Genomic DNA, 18961 nt, shown 5'->3' with positions numbered 1-18961 from the left:
AGGAACATAATTAATTTTGGAACGTGTTTCTGAATGTTTGAGGATACTGAAAATGTAAAAACAAAAAATCTACTTTCTACAAGAAAATTGACATCTGAATATGACCTCGCAAATGACACATGCAGTTTTAATCCTCGCTATGACAGAGAGGATGCCAATGGAATGAAGTTACAAAGTACCTTTAAACTCACTAGTAGTTGCACGGTAGCAATAGTTCGCTGTGCCAGGTGCCCGCAGTGACGAAATACCAAATGAAAAAAAATTGTCGCAGTTTCACCCGAAAGGCGAAGCATCAATTGCGATAGCAAATTAGTATAGAGCTATACGAAGTAAGGATAGTAGTTTTATCAGCTGTATAAACTTAGACATGCAGCTGAGCAGCACCAGCAACGCGCAGAACTGTTGTTGGCGCCGTCGGCGTTTTGCCCGCGTTCGCACTGAACGCGCGCGGCGTTTTTATATATAAATACGCATTTGGTGCCGCAGCTAAACGTCGCCTCCCCTCCCTCTCTCTCTCCCTCCCGTCACCCCACAACCTTTCGCGCGACGGAAAAAGTCGCGTTTGCTCTCTATATATGGAAAGGAGGAAAGAGACGCTTAATTCTGCAGCCCTTCAGGGGGCACGGCGCAGAACGCGCGTTTGCTCTCCAACGTGCGTTCGCTCCCCGTGAAAGCGCGCGTCCCTCGCACCCTTTCACTCGCACATACAGCGTCCGGAGCGCGGCGACGATTTCATCGCCGTTGACGTCATACGGAACCTCATGGCGACGACGACGGCTACGCCGACGGCAGAAATCCGCTTTGGAGTGTCGATATAATTGCTATCGCAATAAAACGAAATACGTTATCCTCTTGGCTCATGTTTGAGTTTCAAAGCTGGCTCCGTTGCCGCTCATCATTCCAGCGTATGATTTCACTTCTCTTCCGTCGTCGTAATGAGGAGGCGGCGTTTACAGGGGTACGAGTCATTGCTTTAAGCCCGTTTCACATGATGCGATTTTGTCTGCGAATTCGCACGTGCGAATTCGCAGCTGCGGAAAATAGGCCGCCGGACCCTTCGTGCGTGCATTTTTTCGATGTTCGGCGTGCTGAACTTCTCTGCGAAAAACGCAGATGCGGTGGTAGCCACTGTAGCGGTGGAAACAGACGACCAATAGTAAGCGGCTCGCTCATACGTCATCGCCAGTCAAAATGCTTAACGAGTATGCGAAAAACGCAGCTGCCGTAGATCCATGTGAAACGGGATTGCGAATTTCGCATCTGCGGAAATCGCAGCTGCGAAAAACGCACTGCAAAATCGCACCATGTGAAACGGGCTTAAGGGGGTATGAGCCATTCATTCGCTTGCGTGACAGACACATTTACTCTTGAAGCAATTTAATTTTGAAGAATCGCAAGCGGCAATGCGACAAAGGCGGACTGCGGGCATACCGTCACTGACGGCGTTTTCTCCGTCGCAGCCGAAAGTGTGTGTAACCTCATTAAGAAACACAAAGACGTAACCAATAATTGAGAAATACTTTAATGTACCATCAGAATTAATTGAGTGATAGACACCAGGGCCGCACGTTTCAGCTTCGCTGGTTAACCATCTGTACGGAGTGCTAGGGCGGTGTTTTTTTTTTATGTTGCTCCAAAATTTTCTCATTGACACTTTTCATCTAACTATAATATTTGAGAAGTTTATGAATTAGGCCTAATTAGGCAATTAGGTGGAATGCTAAGAAATGTCACAGTTTCGCCCTAAGGGCGAAGCAATGAATGCGATAGCAACACAGCAATGTCATACGAAGTAAGGTGAGCGGCTTTGGTAGCAATATGAATTGTAGTAAACATGAGCTTATTAAGTAAGCAGGTGTGCTGCGGCGTAAGTAGACCGACATGAAGAGAGACTCGATGGCCACGAGAAGGCGCGTGTGAAACGGTGGTGTTGATGAGAAGCGCTTCCCGTGGGCAGCGCGTGCGAAGGGACACACCTGTAGCGTGCGTTGTAAAATGTGGCCCGACTATTACTAACTGAATGAACAAGCGTGGTGTGAGCGCGCACAGACAAACATGAATAGATCACACTGAATGACTGGAGACAACGACTGTCAAAACGCTGGCAGCGAGCGCATACGCCGCCGCGGGCGAAGGTACGTGCGGTCTATCGCTGCAACGGAAACTGAGCGGCGAATGCACGGCGCATAAAGGTCAGAGCCGTGTGGAGATAAGAGACGGTGCGGACGAGCGAGCGACGAGCGCGGTTGTTGGCAAAGTAGAAGTGCGCCCCCCCCCCCCCCCCCCCCGCTCCCTCCGGCGCTGGCTTACCGCTTCCTTGCTTGCGCGTGGGTGATTGAGTGCGTTCGCTCTCCGTGATAGCGCGCGTCCCCGCACGCTTCCGCTGCTCGGGCATACGGCGCGCGGCGAAGATTTTATCTATAGGGAACCTCACGGCGACGGCGACGGCAGAAATCCGGTTGAAGTGTCCATGAAATTGCTATCGCAATACAATAATCTATCTCCAAGCGACGGCAAATAAGATTACCTAGGTTCTGTCCAGCTACGTGGCAACGTGTAATCGCATGGAATGTTTCTGTTTATCTACCACAAAGGATACGACATTATTTTCACGCAACTTTTATGTTTACGCACTTCATCGCTCACAAGCTATGCCGAAATTCAAACTCCAAATCAGGTGGATTCACAGTGCGCTACGTCTACGCAGTGACGTCACAAGGTCGAAGGCGATGCATGATGCTCGTCGAGGGGAGGAATGGTGACAACAGCTGTACTGTGCACAGTAAAGTACGACATGCATAAAGCAACACTTAGGAATCGTGTGCCGCAATTGTGTCACCGTGGTACATGTTCACTATGGAGGATTGTCCAAGAACGGGCACACCCACAGGAGCACACGCCGAATGGCTCAAAGAAGTTAAAGTAACTCAAGAAATCTGTGAAATATAAACCACCACTCTAACAACCGATCGGTGTGCTTTAGGTATATCGGTTGTATGTCCAGGTTTTACGTAGGCTCACCAATATACCTTGTCCGTTCAGGTTTTACGTAGGGTGTTTGGCTGCTAAGCACGAGGTCGCCGGATCGATGTCGATAGGACGACATTATACAGGGTGTTTCAGCGAACACTTTCAAAAATTCTTAAAGTTTACCTGGGGAAGATAGCCCAATTCTAGTTAATGAGCCGGTCTACTCGACTCGGCGGACATTACTTGCGCAAAAAAGTGAAAGGCATAATCGACTAATTAATAAAAATTCACTAATTAAGTTTTCAACTAATTACCTGATGACCCATATTGTAATCTACAAATTGTAGCCGTGGAGTTCGCAAGAGGGATCCACCTGGAACGAATTCTCGGGATGACGCCAGTTTCGGGATATTAATTCCCGAACTTTGCGGAGAAATGCATTGGCGTTCCAGTTAATGTGCTTCAATGCATAAAGCGATGCTTTGTTAAGAAACTAACTGTAACGCCAATATGCTGCTGCTGCTAGCTGCTGCTGTCTGTGCTGCTTGCTGCGCGCTGCTGCTGCGGCCTGCCTGTGCTGCTGCGCTGCGCTGCTGCTGCGGCTGCTGCTGCTGCTGCCGTGCTGCTGCTGCTGCTGCTGCTGCTGCTGCTGCTGCTGCTGCTGCTGCTGGCGCTGCTGCTGCTGCTGCTGCTGCTGCTGCTGCTGCTGATGCTGCTGCTGCTGCTGCTGCTGCTGCTGCTGCTGCTGCTGCTGCTGCTGCTGTCTGCTGCTGCTGCTGCTGTGCTGCTGCTGCTGCTGCTGCTGCTGCTGCTGCTGCTGCTGCTGCTGCTGCTGCTGCTGCTGCTGCTGCTGCTGCTGCTGCTGCTGCTGCTGCTGCTGTGCTGGCTGCTGCTGCTGCTGCTGCTGCTGCTGCTGCTGCTGGCTGCTTGGCTGCTGCTGCTGCTGCTGCTGCTGCTGCTGCTGCTGCTGCTGCTGCTGCTGCTGCTGCTGCTGCTGCTGCTGCTGCTGCTGCTGCTGCTGCTGCTGCTGCTGCTGCTGCTGCTGCTGCTGCTGCTGCTGCTGCTGCTGCTGCTGCTGCTGCTGCTGCTGCTGCTGCTGCTGCTGCTGCTGCTGCTGCTGCTGCTGCTGCTGCTGCTGCTGCTGCTGCTGCTGCTGCTGCTGCTGCTGCTGCTGCTGCTGCTGCTGCTGCTGCTGCTGCTGCTGCTGCTGCTGCTGCTGCTGCTGCTGCTGCTGCTGCTGCTGCTGCTGCTGCTGCTGCTGCTGCTGCTGCTGCTGCTGCTGCTGCTGCTGCTGCTGCTGCTGCTGCTGCTGCTGCTGCTGCTGCTGCTGCTGCTGCTGTACTTGGTCAGCATGCAAGGGCCACTTCATGGGTACTTTCATATACCCTGCGTATATATTGACGAGAGATAGGCTGGCACCTGCGGCCACCGGCCACTGGAACGAGAACGACGAACTTGCGTAGTGGAACGCGCGCTCTCCGAGTGACAACCATTATTAAAGGAACACCGTTTTCCCAAGGCATCGCTTGTTAACTTCGTGACAATAAATCCACGAATATATTCTGCGAAATAGCGACCAACCCAACAGTTAGGCAGCCACGCCAAACCCAGGAAAGTAAGCAAAGAAACTTTGCATCAAGAAAAAAAAAAAAAAAAGGCGTGCCTTTTTTTCTATACATTTATCGTAAGTCCGCGCTGAGTGACTCCTCTTCTGTCCGTCTTGCGTCCGCGTGCTATCCGTCTAATTACGCATTACCAACAAGGCCGACTTTCCACTCTCCTGATGTAACATATGCCTCATGATACGCGGATGTATACGATAAAAGCGAACACCTGAACTGTTATACGGCAGAAGTAAATCGCCAGTATTCCAGAAACAACCAAGAACAAATGCTGTTAATCTTCAGTGATGATCCACATGGTTTCGATCAAATAAAGAACGCGTGGTATCTAATCTTTGTTTAAAATAAGGACGCTTGCACCCTTTCTATGTTACATCATCTGTTCCTGGTTATTGATCAATTGCTCAACGAACGTTGTTTCCTGCTGCAAAATACTTCGTCCAAGAAGTTGCCTTGTTTTATTCTTGCAGAATATGGAAGAGTTTCGAAGACAGATCACGAAATGTTACATTGATGTCTCAAAATGGATCGTCAAAGCGATACCAGTAAGTGCTTGTTTCGTTCCTTTGGAGAACCGATAATGGCGATAGTAAGAAGAAGCTACAGCTCGGGAGCTCCCATATCATAATGCATGGAAACGGAGAAATCATTTTTCTCGGCAACCAATGTATCGACATTGATGGGGTTTGTTGAATTTAAAAAAAAAAGTTGAAATCTAGTAACTGTATGAAGTGGATTTTCAATTTATTCTATACATCTTTATAGAAATATTCTTAAAAAAATACAAAATTTAAAAAGTATCAAGTGACAAGTTTACAACACTGTAACTGAGCAATAATGAATGATATAATAATTTTGTAAAATGTACCTATTGTTACATCTAAAGCGGACAAAATTGCAGTATTATACACCGCTCACAAGTATACCGCTTAATTGTAACACTGTTGCAAATCCCTCGTGAACATCGTGACAATTTCACCTAAGCTGTAAATTCATAATAAAATTTTTAGCTTACAGGCTCTATAATAGAGACAGTTTGAAGTTTACACAAGTGCAATATCGGTATTTTGTGCAGGGTTAGGGATTTGTCAACTTCATGCTTCTATTTTTATTGCGATAGCAATTATATGGACACTCCAAAGCAGATTTCTGCCGTCGGCGACGCCGTCGTCGTCGCCGTTGCCGTCGCCGTCGCCGTGAGGTTCCGTATGACGTCAATGGGGATGAAATCGTCGCCGCGCGCCGAACGCTGTATGTGCGAGTGAAAGGGGGCGAGGGACGCGCGCTTTCACGGGGAGTGAACCCACGGCGGAGAACAAACGCGCGTTCTGCGCCGTGCTCCCTTAAGGGCTGCAGAAGTAGGCGTCTCTTTCCTCCTTTACAATCACCATATATGTAGAGCAAACGCGCCTTCTTCCGACGCGCGAAAGGCCGTGGGGGAGGGGGGGGGAGGGAAGGGAGGCGACGTTTAGCTGCGGCACCAAGTGCCTATTTATATCAGAGACTCCGGCAACAGTCACCAACGCCGCATGCATTTTGTGCAGGAAAGTAAATGGCGTATTGTTAAGCTTTTGTCAGCACATATGAAAACCTACATCTCTATTTTTTGTCTCTCTGTTTGCTTGCTTGTTTTTGTTTACCAAGCATACTTAATTTCTCTCAAGCCCATTCACCATCATTATTATTATTATTATTATTATTATTATTATTATTATTATTTTATTATTATTATTATTATTATTATTATTATTATTATTATTATTATTATTATTATTATTATTATTATTATTACATTTTCTTGTTCTTGGTTCTCTGTGCGACAATATTTAGATATCCGGTTATTCCTGTGCACATAAAATAAGGATTGATTGATTGATTGATTGATTGATTGATTGATTGATAAACTTGCGCAGGAGCTATTCGGTGAAGATATAACGAAGGACGTCGAACCATTGACAGCTAGCATCGAGGTAAGCCCCACCAAACAAGAACCACAACGACGGTTGCGCGACATCACAAGTTCAATTTGTTTGCATATTTACGCACGACCAGACAAACGTTTGTAGAAAAGAGAGGCGCAGCCTCGGGAGTGGTGAATATTAGGCCGCAGGGCACTTCGCGAGTGCGAAAACCCCGAAGCGTTGCAATAAGGGACAGAGATGCGGACGCTCCCGCTCACCATTGGCACCACGCCCGATTGGTCCCGTGACTTAACTGCTGAGCGATGAGCTCGCCGTTCTCCGGTGAGGCACCTGCTCTCTTAGCACGCTGCGTCGAACGGCACTAGGCCCTCTCAGCGGGTGCACATATGCCTCATGCTATAATCGGTTGAGCGTCAATATTAGGTTCGATTTAGCCCGCGTTTGAGCACGGCTGATGATTTTATTTATTGTTCATTTATTTTTTGTGATTGCCGTTGCCATGGCAACGTTATCGGTGATCATTAACGGTGACCTTGGCATCGTCATCGGTTGCACTCAGAGAGCTGCTTCCAATATTCAGATAATCTCGTTTTCAAAATAATAATAATAATAATAATAATAATAATAATAATAATAATAATAATAATAATAATAATAATAATAATAATAATAACTAAGCTGGGAGAAGACCTGGCTACCCCGCACGCATGCTGTTTTTGCAGAAAAGCCAGCTTTGACGATTTTTTTTTCTATAAATTTATGGCTATGCACATGGGCTGTCTCTAATTTAGGGCAGTCGCGAATACGGTGTACTAGATGTCGCCTGTGAAAGCAAATGCTCGAAGTTGCTTGAAGTACGCGAGAGTGCCCAGTAGCATCACCATGCTGGGGGAAGTTCTGCGCTTGCTTAGTTGGCGAGAATTAGCGAGAAAACTGAATAACTTAACTAGATTGGCAATTAACTGTCATTTATTCTTGAAATGAGCTGGATGTGCACTAAAGAAAATCGTCTCTCAAAGTATAGCCCTGTAGGCAAACATTAAGTTCGATACAGGGATAAGCTTGTGTAATGTATGGCTGCAATCAAGGCGGTTCTTCAGACGCGTGTCATGTTGTTCTCCACCAGCACTGCTGAAGACGCGTCGATAGACTCGATACAAATCAATATACATACACAGCCAATGTCTCATTAGGCAATTGGCAAATTACATTTTTGCTCGGTACCTGCCAAGCGCCTGTCTCCATTATGACGAGTTCCATTCACCATGAAAATTCACACAGGCGCGAGCCGCGCCAGCATGTGATCTCTCGTGAAACCCTGGAACAACGCATTACATTTTCGTTCTGTCCTTGAGCTCTGATCGATTATGTGTATATGGCGAAACGCTCAAATTATCGAAATTTCTTCTGGCGCTTTATTAACTGTTAAATAAGCCATCACGCTGCAAGCAATAGAAAAAATCCGAGGACACCTATATAAGCACTTCTTATGAGTTCTGAATGCGAAAGCATTAATGTCCAATTGAACGCCGCTGAGTGGTCCTTCGATTTTTGCGCTGCGAGTAATGTTGCGTTAATGCTCGTTCCGCCTGACCGTGAGTTGACGACGATGGTGGATTTCGCTGCCTGCCTCATCGCTCGTTTTGCTGTGTTCTTCCGCTCCCTTACTCCGTTTGCGGTGAACTGGCGTGGACGGCCATGTTTCGCTACTTCCGAGGTTGCGGCCGCCGACGATGTAGATGCTTCAGACTCCATAGCGGTAAACGTACTGCCCGAGCCAGGAAGCGCGAGCCAGCATCACGAGCGCACCCGCAGCCAATGGGAATGTAGGCGCCGTTTCGCTCTACAGACGCCGCCGGCTTTTTCGCTCAATTGGCAATCTCACGCTTTCTCATCAAAATATGAGCGAACGTAACTATAGATGTTAGTTAATTAGAGCCGCTGGTTCGTCTATATGTCTGCATGCAAGTTATCATCTGCAGAAAAAATGCATCAGTTGATAACCGCGCAGTTCTCGCGGTTTTCCTTTTGTTGCCAAATACCACAATCACTCGACCGAAACACAAGCAAAGTGTCCATGCATCGATCGAACGTCCACGCGAAAACATGCCGCATGACAGGCAACATTTCCAAATTCGATATACGGCAGTAATGCACGTTCAAACGCCCCGACGTAAACACTAATTTGTTGTGACTTTTTTTTTTTTTTTTCTTTCTTTCACGTTCCCCGCTTTCACCAACAGAAGTGCTTAGTAACTGAAATGCCCAAGGACCAGGATACAATGCTCGGCATCGTTCGCTACCTCCGGATGTTCTTCTTCACAGCCTGAACACGTGCTTCTTGTGGCCACACTACCAACGTGAGGAACCCTCTTCAGCTGCATCCTAAATATAAATGAAGTCAAAGATACCGGCCGCGTGCATGCACCTACTACCACATTCTGCTCGCGCTGTCCTCCCAACGTTCCTCGGCAACACAAACGATGGACGGAGCATCTAGATTCCCGACCCTTCCAAGCGGGTTAATGACAACTGCTACCGACCACATTAGTTTCATGTTGTCGTCTCCTTACTCTTCAATATAGACGCCGTCTACTCTAGCATTGCCTCTAGACACTTGGTATACCATGGCCTCTGAAATTCGGAGACCGCGCGTTACCTGATCTCGGGGGCCATATGTTTACATTCACTGCAATGCGTGGTGTCCCTGTATATTCTCCCCGCTAGCAATGTACCAGGAATGAGTGTCTTCGACGTACCGGTCAGGACATGGGAGGCGCTGCATTTCAGCCAATGCATGTTGGCGTTCGTAGCGTCTGGGGCATCCGGGGTGACAAAGTGGAGACAAAATATACGGTCTGTTCCTTCGTGTTCTTCCTCTTTTGCAATTTGTCGTATCCGGAATTAATTGCTCACCTAGAATTCCTGAGAATTCCTGAAGTTTCGAAAATTCCTGAAATATCTCATCCAGGAACGTGTATTTTCCCAATTTCTCCTTCCTGAAATTTGATATGTCCCGTCTTCTCTTTCTTTTTCTTTGAAATGTTGTCGAACTCTTGTTTCGTACTCATTAAAAATAAAGAAAAAAAAAACAAAAGAAAAAATTTCTTGACACAGTAATGCTTACCTTTCCAGTGAAATGGTGGCATAGAATAAAGAACCAATGATGGTGGTCTGTAGCTCTGGGCAAGAAGTCGTGAGGTCTTAAATGGTTTTTTTCTTCTATTTGTACACTTTACCAAATAATTTTCTAATCCCGCTGTTATCCCTTACCTTCATCCACACGAATCTCCCAATCATCTCCATACTCAGTTACTACCACACCTGTGCAAGTTTTCTTTACTGTCTCCAATACCCTAAGCCCAAAGCAGGCTAATTACGACTGCACCTATCTGCGACGTTAATACAGTATACATTTAACGATTTGTTTTTCGTTTCTACAGGCCGTGTGCAAATGGCAGCCTTTGCAATTTTCCTGCCTTAAAGATAAGACGCAAAAGAACTACAGTTAATCATACATAGGCTGTTAAGTGTTGATTCAAAACCTTATTTGTTATTTTCGCAAAGAAAATGAAGACGCAAAAGAACTACAGTTAATCATACATAGGCTGTTAAGTGTTGATTCAAAACCTTATTTGTTATTTTCGCAAAGAAAATGAACTTTAATTTTTTTTCAAAATTTCCAGCGATAACTCCAGCAATAGTACGTCAGCATGAAGTCATGGACTTCAGTTTACGTTCTCGTATTTGGGCTGCCCATGGCTCAGTAGAAATTCTGGAAACTTCCTCAGTTGGATGTTTCGCTTCCGTAGATTGCGATGCAATCCATCAAGCAGTAAAAAAAAAAAGGACCAGTTAGCTAAGCCCAAGAAGTCATCGTCTAAATCCGTGACGTAACGGTATGCTGGTGTGAGAACATCAAGGCGGCTTTGCCACCCCTGTTTAGCTCTCGCGCCTTTTCTACCTTACCAAGCCTCCTCTCACAGCACTGGCAGATGGGTGAAACGAAGGTCCTGAGAGCTCTAAACCAAAAGAAAAATACTGACAACTGTCAGAGAAGCAGGAGTAATATACATAATTTACTTGTTTCCACAAACCAGTTTCAGTACACTTGAGGTGCACACGCCATGTGATGTCATGATGCATTGGCCCAATTCGTTCCTGCGATCGTTGTAGCTGCCACAGGCAAGCACAGCCAAAAGGAAAGCGCTATGGCACTCTTGTTTACTTGTTTTTATGAGCAACGTCATCATACCAAGCCTTGTTGCGACACATCAGCAAATCTTGCTCTCTATCATGATGCCATGTTAATGTTGAAGGTCCCAGCTTTAGCGTCACATTAATGTATCTTCCAGGTGTTTCCCAATCTTCACACTTACTAAGTGTCATCCTTTTGTGTGCAAGAAGCACATGGCAGAGCTTCTAGAACTTCGAAAATATGTCTCAGTACTCTTTTATTAGGCAAAAAGAATGTACTTCAAAACACTTCAGTCCTAAATTAAAGGTACGTTTATTGATTCCACAGCTTTTAGGCCGCCATACACGTGCACATGCCACAGGGCGGGCACATCAACAAAGCTCTTTCTTGTCCATAGGCATACTTTACTGCATGAAAATGAACCGGCGGCACATACTCTCCTGCTCTTGTGCCCTAGCCATATACACACTATGCAGACGAGAGCATTCAAAAGAAATATGGACCCTTTCACGAGTGGTCCGCTCACTTGGCTTAATAATAAATAGAAATCAAGTACAGGTGAACACAATAACTGCACATGGAGAACCTTCCCACAATGCCGCTGAAACAACTCACAAAATGCGGAACAAGGAGTGGCATAACTGCTTGCTGCCTTTGCCGATGACTTTATGCCACAACACTATTGTGTCGAAGCTGTTAACATATTAAAAATGCAGGTGAACTTAAACATGCACAGACAGGTGCTACACATTCAGTACAGAACTTGCAGTAGCACAGCAGATGTCAATTACCTATGCAGCTTGCACTCGTGCAAAGAAACAGTGCACACTCCATGTTTTGTCGATGTTTACTTAGACGACACCTTTTACTAAAAGCAGAAGTCAATATATCAAGGAGGCTGCAGTGGTCAGACCTATGAGACCACATGTAAGGACCTTGCACGTGAAAGTGAAGCACATCTGCCATGCAAAGATCCAATGCCCATTCAAGGAAACAAAGCAGCAGACAAGAAAATCAGCACAATGCTCAACAAAACTGAACAGTGGTCATTGACTCACGCATAACGCAACATCTTTTAAGAAGCAAGACGAATGCCCTTTTCTATGTTGTCCACACAGCAGCACACAACCACCCATAGAAGGACGTTCGGCAAGCACACATAAGGAGAAAGCATCCCAAAGCTTAGGGAATGAGTACAGGAGGTATTAAATGTGTACAAACGATGTGTCACACAGCAGCGCAAGCAGCAGGGCTGTGCTCTCACAAATGGCACTAAGTGTGGAGTACGCGAAAGCACATCATTAGTACAGGAGGAGAAGCCTCATACAAACACACAAGTGGCTCAAGCATCACTGTAGTAGGCTGCTTCTCTGTACACCTGTTAAACACGCACAGGAGTGCCAAAATAAAAGCAGGAGTCTGGTAGACACCAGTCAGCATCCCGTCGGAGCTTATTTGACAATGACCAGCACAGTGCAGAGGTCAAGGGGTGCATATGATCCACTCTTTCTGTGTTCTGCTTGTCCTGTTAGCGATGTTCACACTGAACATGCACTAGTAGTTGCTGGTAGTGGAATTCTTTGTTTCACTTGCGTAGAAAGTTGATATACAAACTCAGTAAATGGGCGCACACCCTCTTGAGTACTTCAAGTTGCTTGTGTTTCTTTTTTTATGGAGTCTATTTTATCTGCAGCACTTAACACAAATCCAAAGATGCTCACGAAGTGAGGGTAAGGACTATTCTGCCATATTAAAACTTTGGTGGTGTCTTTGTCACTTGCACTGGCACAAATGCAACACAAGAGGCTTCTCATGAAGAAGGCTATGTGCACTTGAAATACAGTGTAGAAAAGGCTTAGTGCACAAATTCCAAAAATGATTGTAACACAGGTTGTAAATGACTGTTGCTTACTGTGACTTCATTGCTTCTGAAGGCAAAGAAAACTGCCTTTTTTTTGCCTTTTTAGTGCCTGTGCAGACAGTTAATTCCTGGTGCTGAGTCATACTTCCCTAACAAGTCACAATGTCAGTTCACGCATTTTGCTGGCACACACTTGCTACTCAACTATTTTTTGTACGCTCCAAAAAATGCTGAGATTCGACCACTCCGCTACACTTCTGAAGGAACTGCTCGCACTCGTGAAGCCTCACTTTCATTTAAGGGCTGCAGCTAGAAGGGACAGAAAAATATGTTACGCGATTTACAGCGAATTATGCAGATGCTGTTTCCATGGCACTTCAGAGCACTACAAAATCAAAGGATGAAAGTGGTAAAATATGCTGAAACTTGCAGAATAACTCCGAGCGTACGTACTGTACAAGGACTTCGTTAAAGTACGCTGAATATTATGGGATAACTCCAAATATACGTACTGTACAACGGAGGTTAAATGTCCTAGCTTGGCTTTCAGTGTAGCACAACAGCCAGTAAACACACACTGCGCCAGCCACCTACTCCCAGACAAAACCTGGAATAAGTGTGTAAATAACAAGTCTAGCAGTATACCATGAGTACTGTGCCCTCTACAAGAAATGCAGTAAACCAGAAGCAACAACCCATTATACATGGAGATTACATAGTCTTCAGTTGTGTTGGAGTTACATTTAGTACATCCACTGGCATCAAGTGCAGTGTAAAACAGGGCAGTGTTCTAAAACATAGATAAGCACGAGACCAAAATAAAATTAAAGCTTACTACATTGTCAGTTGCGTCTGTTTCAAATAAGTTGAAAGCTCGAGAAGGTCAGACGCTCTAAAATGCTTGTCCACAAGAAGTTCTAGAATCTTTGCAACAAGCAAAACAGTCCTTCCCCAGCAATGATTGGGGCATTCAGAGAAGCCCGAGCAAGGTTTTTGTTGCCTCACCTTGTAGTACTGCTGCACAGCAGTTCTCAAACCTTAGCCACTTGTAACCAAGTCCCGCAATAGAGCCATGAAGAAGGGGTTTTAAGGACTTTATACGAAAAAACCGTGCATAAATCAATGAAACTGTGTGAAGACTAAAAATATTAATGCCACTTTTCAGAGGCAAGCTAATCGTATTTATCATCAGTAAGCTTCACGAATATACACGAGGATATTGAATATATATCGCTTCAAGACAAAACCTGCTAAGATGAATTCACTGAAAAGCTGGTCAATTAAAGAATGTTTGCTTAGCTTTTGAGAGGTGCATTGTATTCAGCTAAGCCACTCTTTATATAATAGCGAGAACAAATTCTCAATGAGCCATCATCTTTGTTGTATGGGGAGTCTACTGTAATGCGCTTGATTTCCAAGTGTCCTGAATGTAATGAGAAGGTAATGATGTGCTTTTGAAGTATGGAAACAAGTAGCTCTAGCAGCAAAATGTGAGGAACACATGGAGTGGCTCGAATCATAGCATCAAGTGTATGCAACAATATCTACTAATATAAGCAATCCTTTGACAATATGCCACAATATGGGTTTAGAGGCCCTGAAACATCTTTCAGCAAAAATGTAATATGTTAGAGCAGTCCTTTGTGGATGTTAGCTCTTTTTTGAAAGCTCTTTGGGGATGTTAAGCTGTCAAGAATCAAAGGTTGCTAAGTTATCAGGAATAACTCTCTTCTTTCATCAGAGAGACAGCATAGCAATCCATGACACACATTCCTTTCATTCCCTTTTACAACAAAGGCTGCCTTTGTCATACGCCAAGCCTATGTGTACGAACAGTAAACGTAGAGTGTTGCTGACGAGGATGAACTTGGCGCTAAATCACAACTTAAGTGTGTCCCGTCACTCCTTTGTCCTTGTCCACAACGCATTATGTTTACTGCTCATGTGGATTGCGAACAAGCTAAAACAGCTACTTTAATTCGCCTGTGAACTTTCTACTCCTGCTTCAAAGGTTGTGAGTTGCATGCAAAGGTGTTTCAGGCCCCCCTTTAAAGAGCATTTTACACAAACACAAATAACACAAAGTCACTGACACTGAGAACTGCTGGCAACAACTGGACACTTCACAACATCAAATAATATGTACAATAAGACATGAAAGGGGGGCTTCAGGAAAATGAGCCCAGTGTAGCGCATGCCCCATTTGCCAGCAGTGGTCCTTATGATGGGCACAGAATTAGTATGGCACATCTCTCTCGTTCAATCAAAAAGGTTTACTTTGGGACTGCGCCTCTAAGGCTAGTGACCTGGTCATGTCCATGCGAGTAAATGGCCCTGGTGAATAAGGACATGTAAAAAGTGACTAAACAGTGCTTTCACATTCTCTTGCACAAGAAAATGATAAAGTGCCCACACATGTAGTAAACACTAATTCGCACTACACTGGTAACTTAAAAATACATTGCATAAAAAAAAGGCAGTAGCCAAATATGTAAAAACACTAACTTACACTACCCTGGGAACTTACGGAGAGCAATTTACAAGCTTTCCTTTAAAAAAGAAGAAAAGGAAACAAACAGCAAGAGTTATGTTGGAGACCTGGAAGCTTCCAAATAAAAAAAAGAGTAAGGACTGCTGTTTATGCAGAACTAAGGACTAATGCCTGCCACTGTTGCACAGTGGCCTTAACATTGGAAAAAAATACAAAAAAAACATGGCACCAAAGAGTAAGGATGCTGATAACATGCTTTCTGGTCAATCACTGTTGGCTTTGCCTCACAGTTTCCTTGACAGCCAACAAAGTAAACCTGCCCCTCTCCACACCCATGTTTAAGACAGCGAACACAAAAGAGCAAACACAAAACTGGGCAAAGTAAGGACATCACAAAAGTACCAGCTCTCTGCACAACAAATTTTGAGTTCTGTTAAAGTGGCCGCCACTGACTCCCGAGACTTGAGTCAGAAACTGAAGAAAGGAAAAGGGGGCTTGCTACGTAAAAAACACAGATTGCAGTGAAAATAATGCAGGCATGCCTCTCAGCATCCTTCAGAGCTGTATATGGCCCTCTCTTCATTTCGATGGGATTGTCTTTGCTGGTTGAGAGAGGGACATTGACGAGCCGTCACGGGATGCACTCATGTTCTTGGCTCCCCTATATGAAAAGACAAGATACCACAGGATCAGCCCCAAGTTTGTAAAGAAGCTTCTCACAACATATGCTCTACAAAAATCGCTTGCGAGCTTCAAAGCGTCTTTATCATTGTCAGCTTTAACAAGCGCAGTCGAACCTGGCAGGTGGTAACTATGTTGAGGCTGCACCACCGTGGCGATAGACTTATCTAGGATTTAGTTATACCTAACTTTAACAAGATGGTAATAAGATACATGTGGCCGATGTCAAGGTGTACCAGATGTTAGGTGGAACCTGCGATAGGCATATTCAGCCCCATGTATGATACAATACTAAGATCGACTAAGATTTTAAAGACTGCAGTTATGCAAGTCAATACAAGTCACTGAATGCAATGCTCAAATTATGAATAAATATTCTTGAAAATTCTGCCCACAAAATACACAGCCGAACATTGTGCAGCTCATCAAAGCAATGACATTATTTTTTTTAATGCTATTAATCTTAATATAGAAAACTTCATTTGACTGAAATAAACACTGCAAGCTAAGAAAACTATGGCAAGAAGTTGAATTACATTTGCATTTGTGGTGTATATCTTCCATTACCTAAAGCGGTATTCTCAGTAGACAGCTTTCTGTGTACTTTTTCAACGTAGCATAACATCCATAGTCACGTACTGCTGTAGCAGCTTTGGCTGCCCCTTCTGTCAAAATTTGTCACAATTATGCAATCTGAAAAAGTTGCTCCCAAGAAGTTTCCACGCCCAGAATTTCCTTGAATCACATTTTTTTATTGGTTCAGCCACCCTTTCTGCATTGAAAGTGACACCCCTGAACTGTGAGAGTGCAGGTACAGACATTGAAATTAACCTTTAATTTTTACTTTGTAGGCATAAGGTTGCAAAAAAATCTGTCCTTTTTGCTGTACCACGCTCGTAGGAAGGTTAAAATAACCAAATCTTTAAACTGAATCAAATACAAATATTAGAAAAAGAACTACCTCCAAATATGAATCGAATACTCAACATTTTAAATTTCTAAACAAAGTGAAACACAGATTCCATGGAGTCTGTTTAGCAGCAACGACAGGGTTGTTTGATGCCTAATAGCAGTATCAACTGGATTGACTGAGAAACTTGTAAATGAGAAGCAAGAGAAAGGTGATCGTATCTGGTGCACCATGACAATGACAGTAATGATGCATGTAAACGTCAGCAGATGCATGTAGTAGTGCACTGCTTGTTAAAGGAGCTAAGTGCCTTACTACAGCGCCACACATCACTTAATGGAACCCAAACATGGTGACATTGGCCAAATAGTAAAATGCCTTGCAAAAATCAAGACAATAAATTCATAGGAACCCTAAAGCGAGACATGCTTATTTAACAACTGGAAACTACTGTTCATAGGTGATCTCCTCCATGCATTCACTTAGAAGCTGGTTAATCTACGCAACAACTGCAGGCATGATGCAGGAAAATCATTCAAAATAGTCTCATCTTGCATCAGTCTTTCTTACTGTAGACTGGTAAAACTGTTGTTATCCCTTATTATTCAAACAGAATGACTAATAGACAGTTTCAAACAGTGAATATTCTAACCGAATACGAATCGAATAGTAAAAACTATTCAATTCATATTTGAAATGTTTTCAATATTTTCAAATCCTTACCCTAACTATATAGTGTACAAAATCTATATAGCTCACAAAGGTTTTAATTGCACAAGTTACCAGCAGACATAACATTTTTTAAGTAAATAAAACATTTACTCACAAGTATCGTGTCATGTCTTCAATATCAACAAGCATGGAGTCCTGCTCCATGTGAAGGTCATCTCTCTCCAGCAAAAACTTGACCAGATCTTCATTGTGGCCTGTGAACAATAAAAAATAAAACAAAAGTAATAAATTTTTTCTAGCATAACACCGATATTGTGGTAAAAGAATATGCTAATATAATCTGGTTCCCATTCACAAGTAATGGTATCAATACGCTTGAAAACGTGCAGCGAAAAGCGGTTAGATTTATCTTCAACCGTTACCGACGCCTGGATTCCCCGACAGAATTATGTCGTGCAGGATTACCTACGCACCAAAGTCGAGCTAAACTTTATCGCCTAAGGTTTTTACATATGTTACTACACAACTGCTTTAAGAAATACCACACATGATACGTTGAAACTAAGAAAACAGGACAAACACGTCACACACATGATTTCACACTTCAAGAATATTTGTGCAACAACAATACATTTTACTATTCCTTTTTCCCTAGAAGCATACGAGAATGGAATGGTCTCGACCGCCTTATACTAGAGCAGGATAAAATAGATGACTTTATTGAACTAGTCCAAAGATCAGTGTAGTTTATACACACTCTGAAGAACTTGTAAGCATATCCTTTGATGTTTTTTTCCTATCCTTGTATATGATGTTTTTTCCTTAATGGCGCGCTTCACATTATTGTATTTGTGCTTACGGTTGCATTTATTCTCTAACTTAGAGAGCTGCTTATGTTCATATTATGCGAATCACTACGCTTACTAGTACTATACAGTGTGCATGCCTTCTCTTCCTTCTTTGCTTGTTTGCATTTTAGCCAACTGTTTTCTTGCTCCTGCCAATTATTGTTGTTTATGAGCACGCTATTTTCAAAACACCACTCCTGTAATAACACTACCAAAGGGTTGACAGTATAAATGAATTAAAAAAAAGTAAAAGAAGAGCAAAAGGAGCAAGTGGTATAACACCAGCTGCAATCACAGTACTGCTGACATTGTCACATGCATAATGGATATGCAGCTCCAAACAAAAAAAGCTGCTTGTTCCGGAAATTAAAAGTGATGTAATGTCAATTTATTGAAATGACTTTTTCTCCTATATGACATCAAAGATTCTGTATTGTAAAGAAAAGCTTTGTCAAGGAAAATTAGACACTACAAGGCCACATAAATAGAAGACTGTTCATACAGGCTATGATGGTATTTTGGAGAAAATGACAAGGTGCTCAAATGACAATTGCTAAGGCATCAGAGCACTGAAGTAAGAAGGAATAGAAAACTCAAGCAAGGCACATAGACTTCAAAAGAATGAATGGGGGAGGGGCATTGGGGGTTGTATTTGAAACCTCTAATGTTGAAGGAGAAACACACAATACACATGGGGGAGTTACACATACAGTATGATAACTTACATGTCCAGTCATGTTGTAGATTACACAAATAGAGATAAACACACCTTGAAAAAAAAAATAA

General features: G+C 43.8%; 2 protein-coding genes across 4 annotated transcripts in view; both read right to left on the bottom strand.

The window, feature by feature from the left end:
• Positions 1 to 3607: 3607 nt before the first annotated feature.
• LOC119440681 (UPF0746 protein DDB_G0281095-like) lies at positions 3608 to 4339 on the bottom strand (the record flags this gene model as incomplete). The annotated part of the gene is made up of 3 exons (XM_037705571.1): positions 3888 to 4339; positions 3723 to 3852; positions 3608 to 3688 (listed from the first exon to the last, which is right to left on the bottom strand). Coding segments are annotated over exons 1-3 (663 nt in total), but the record flags the coding sequence as incomplete, so codon positions are not given.
• A 6666-nt stretch (positions 4340 to 11005) lies between these two features.
• The window catches only part of LOC119442500 (uncharacterized), a 121168-nt gene continuing 113212 nt past the window's right edge, over positions 11006 to 18961 (bottom strand). For all 3 annotated transcript variants that reach the window (XM_037707399.2, XM_037707401.2, XM_037707400.2), the window contains 2 exons: positions 17482 to 17581; positions 11006 to 15725 (listed from right to left, as the gene is read on the bottom strand). In XM_037707399.2, the coding sequence (XP_037563327.1) occupies positions 15644 to 15725; positions 17482 to 17581 (182 nt within the window). In that variant the 3' untranslated portion in view covers positions 11006 to 15643. The remainder of the gene's footprint in view (positions 15726 to 17481; positions 17582 to 18961) is intronic.

The sequence above is a fragment of the Dermacentor silvarum genome, chromosome 2, assembly GCF_013339745.2.
Source record: "Dermacentor silvarum isolate Dsil-2018 chromosome 2, BIME_Dsil_1.4, whole genome shotgun sequence".
Classification (NCBI taxonomy): Eukaryota; Metazoa; Arthropoda; class Arachnida; order Ixodida; family Ixodidae; genus Dermacentor; species Dermacentor silvarum.
Note: the sequence above shows the minus strand (reverse complement) of the source record. Positions and strands in the feature narration are given on the sequence as shown.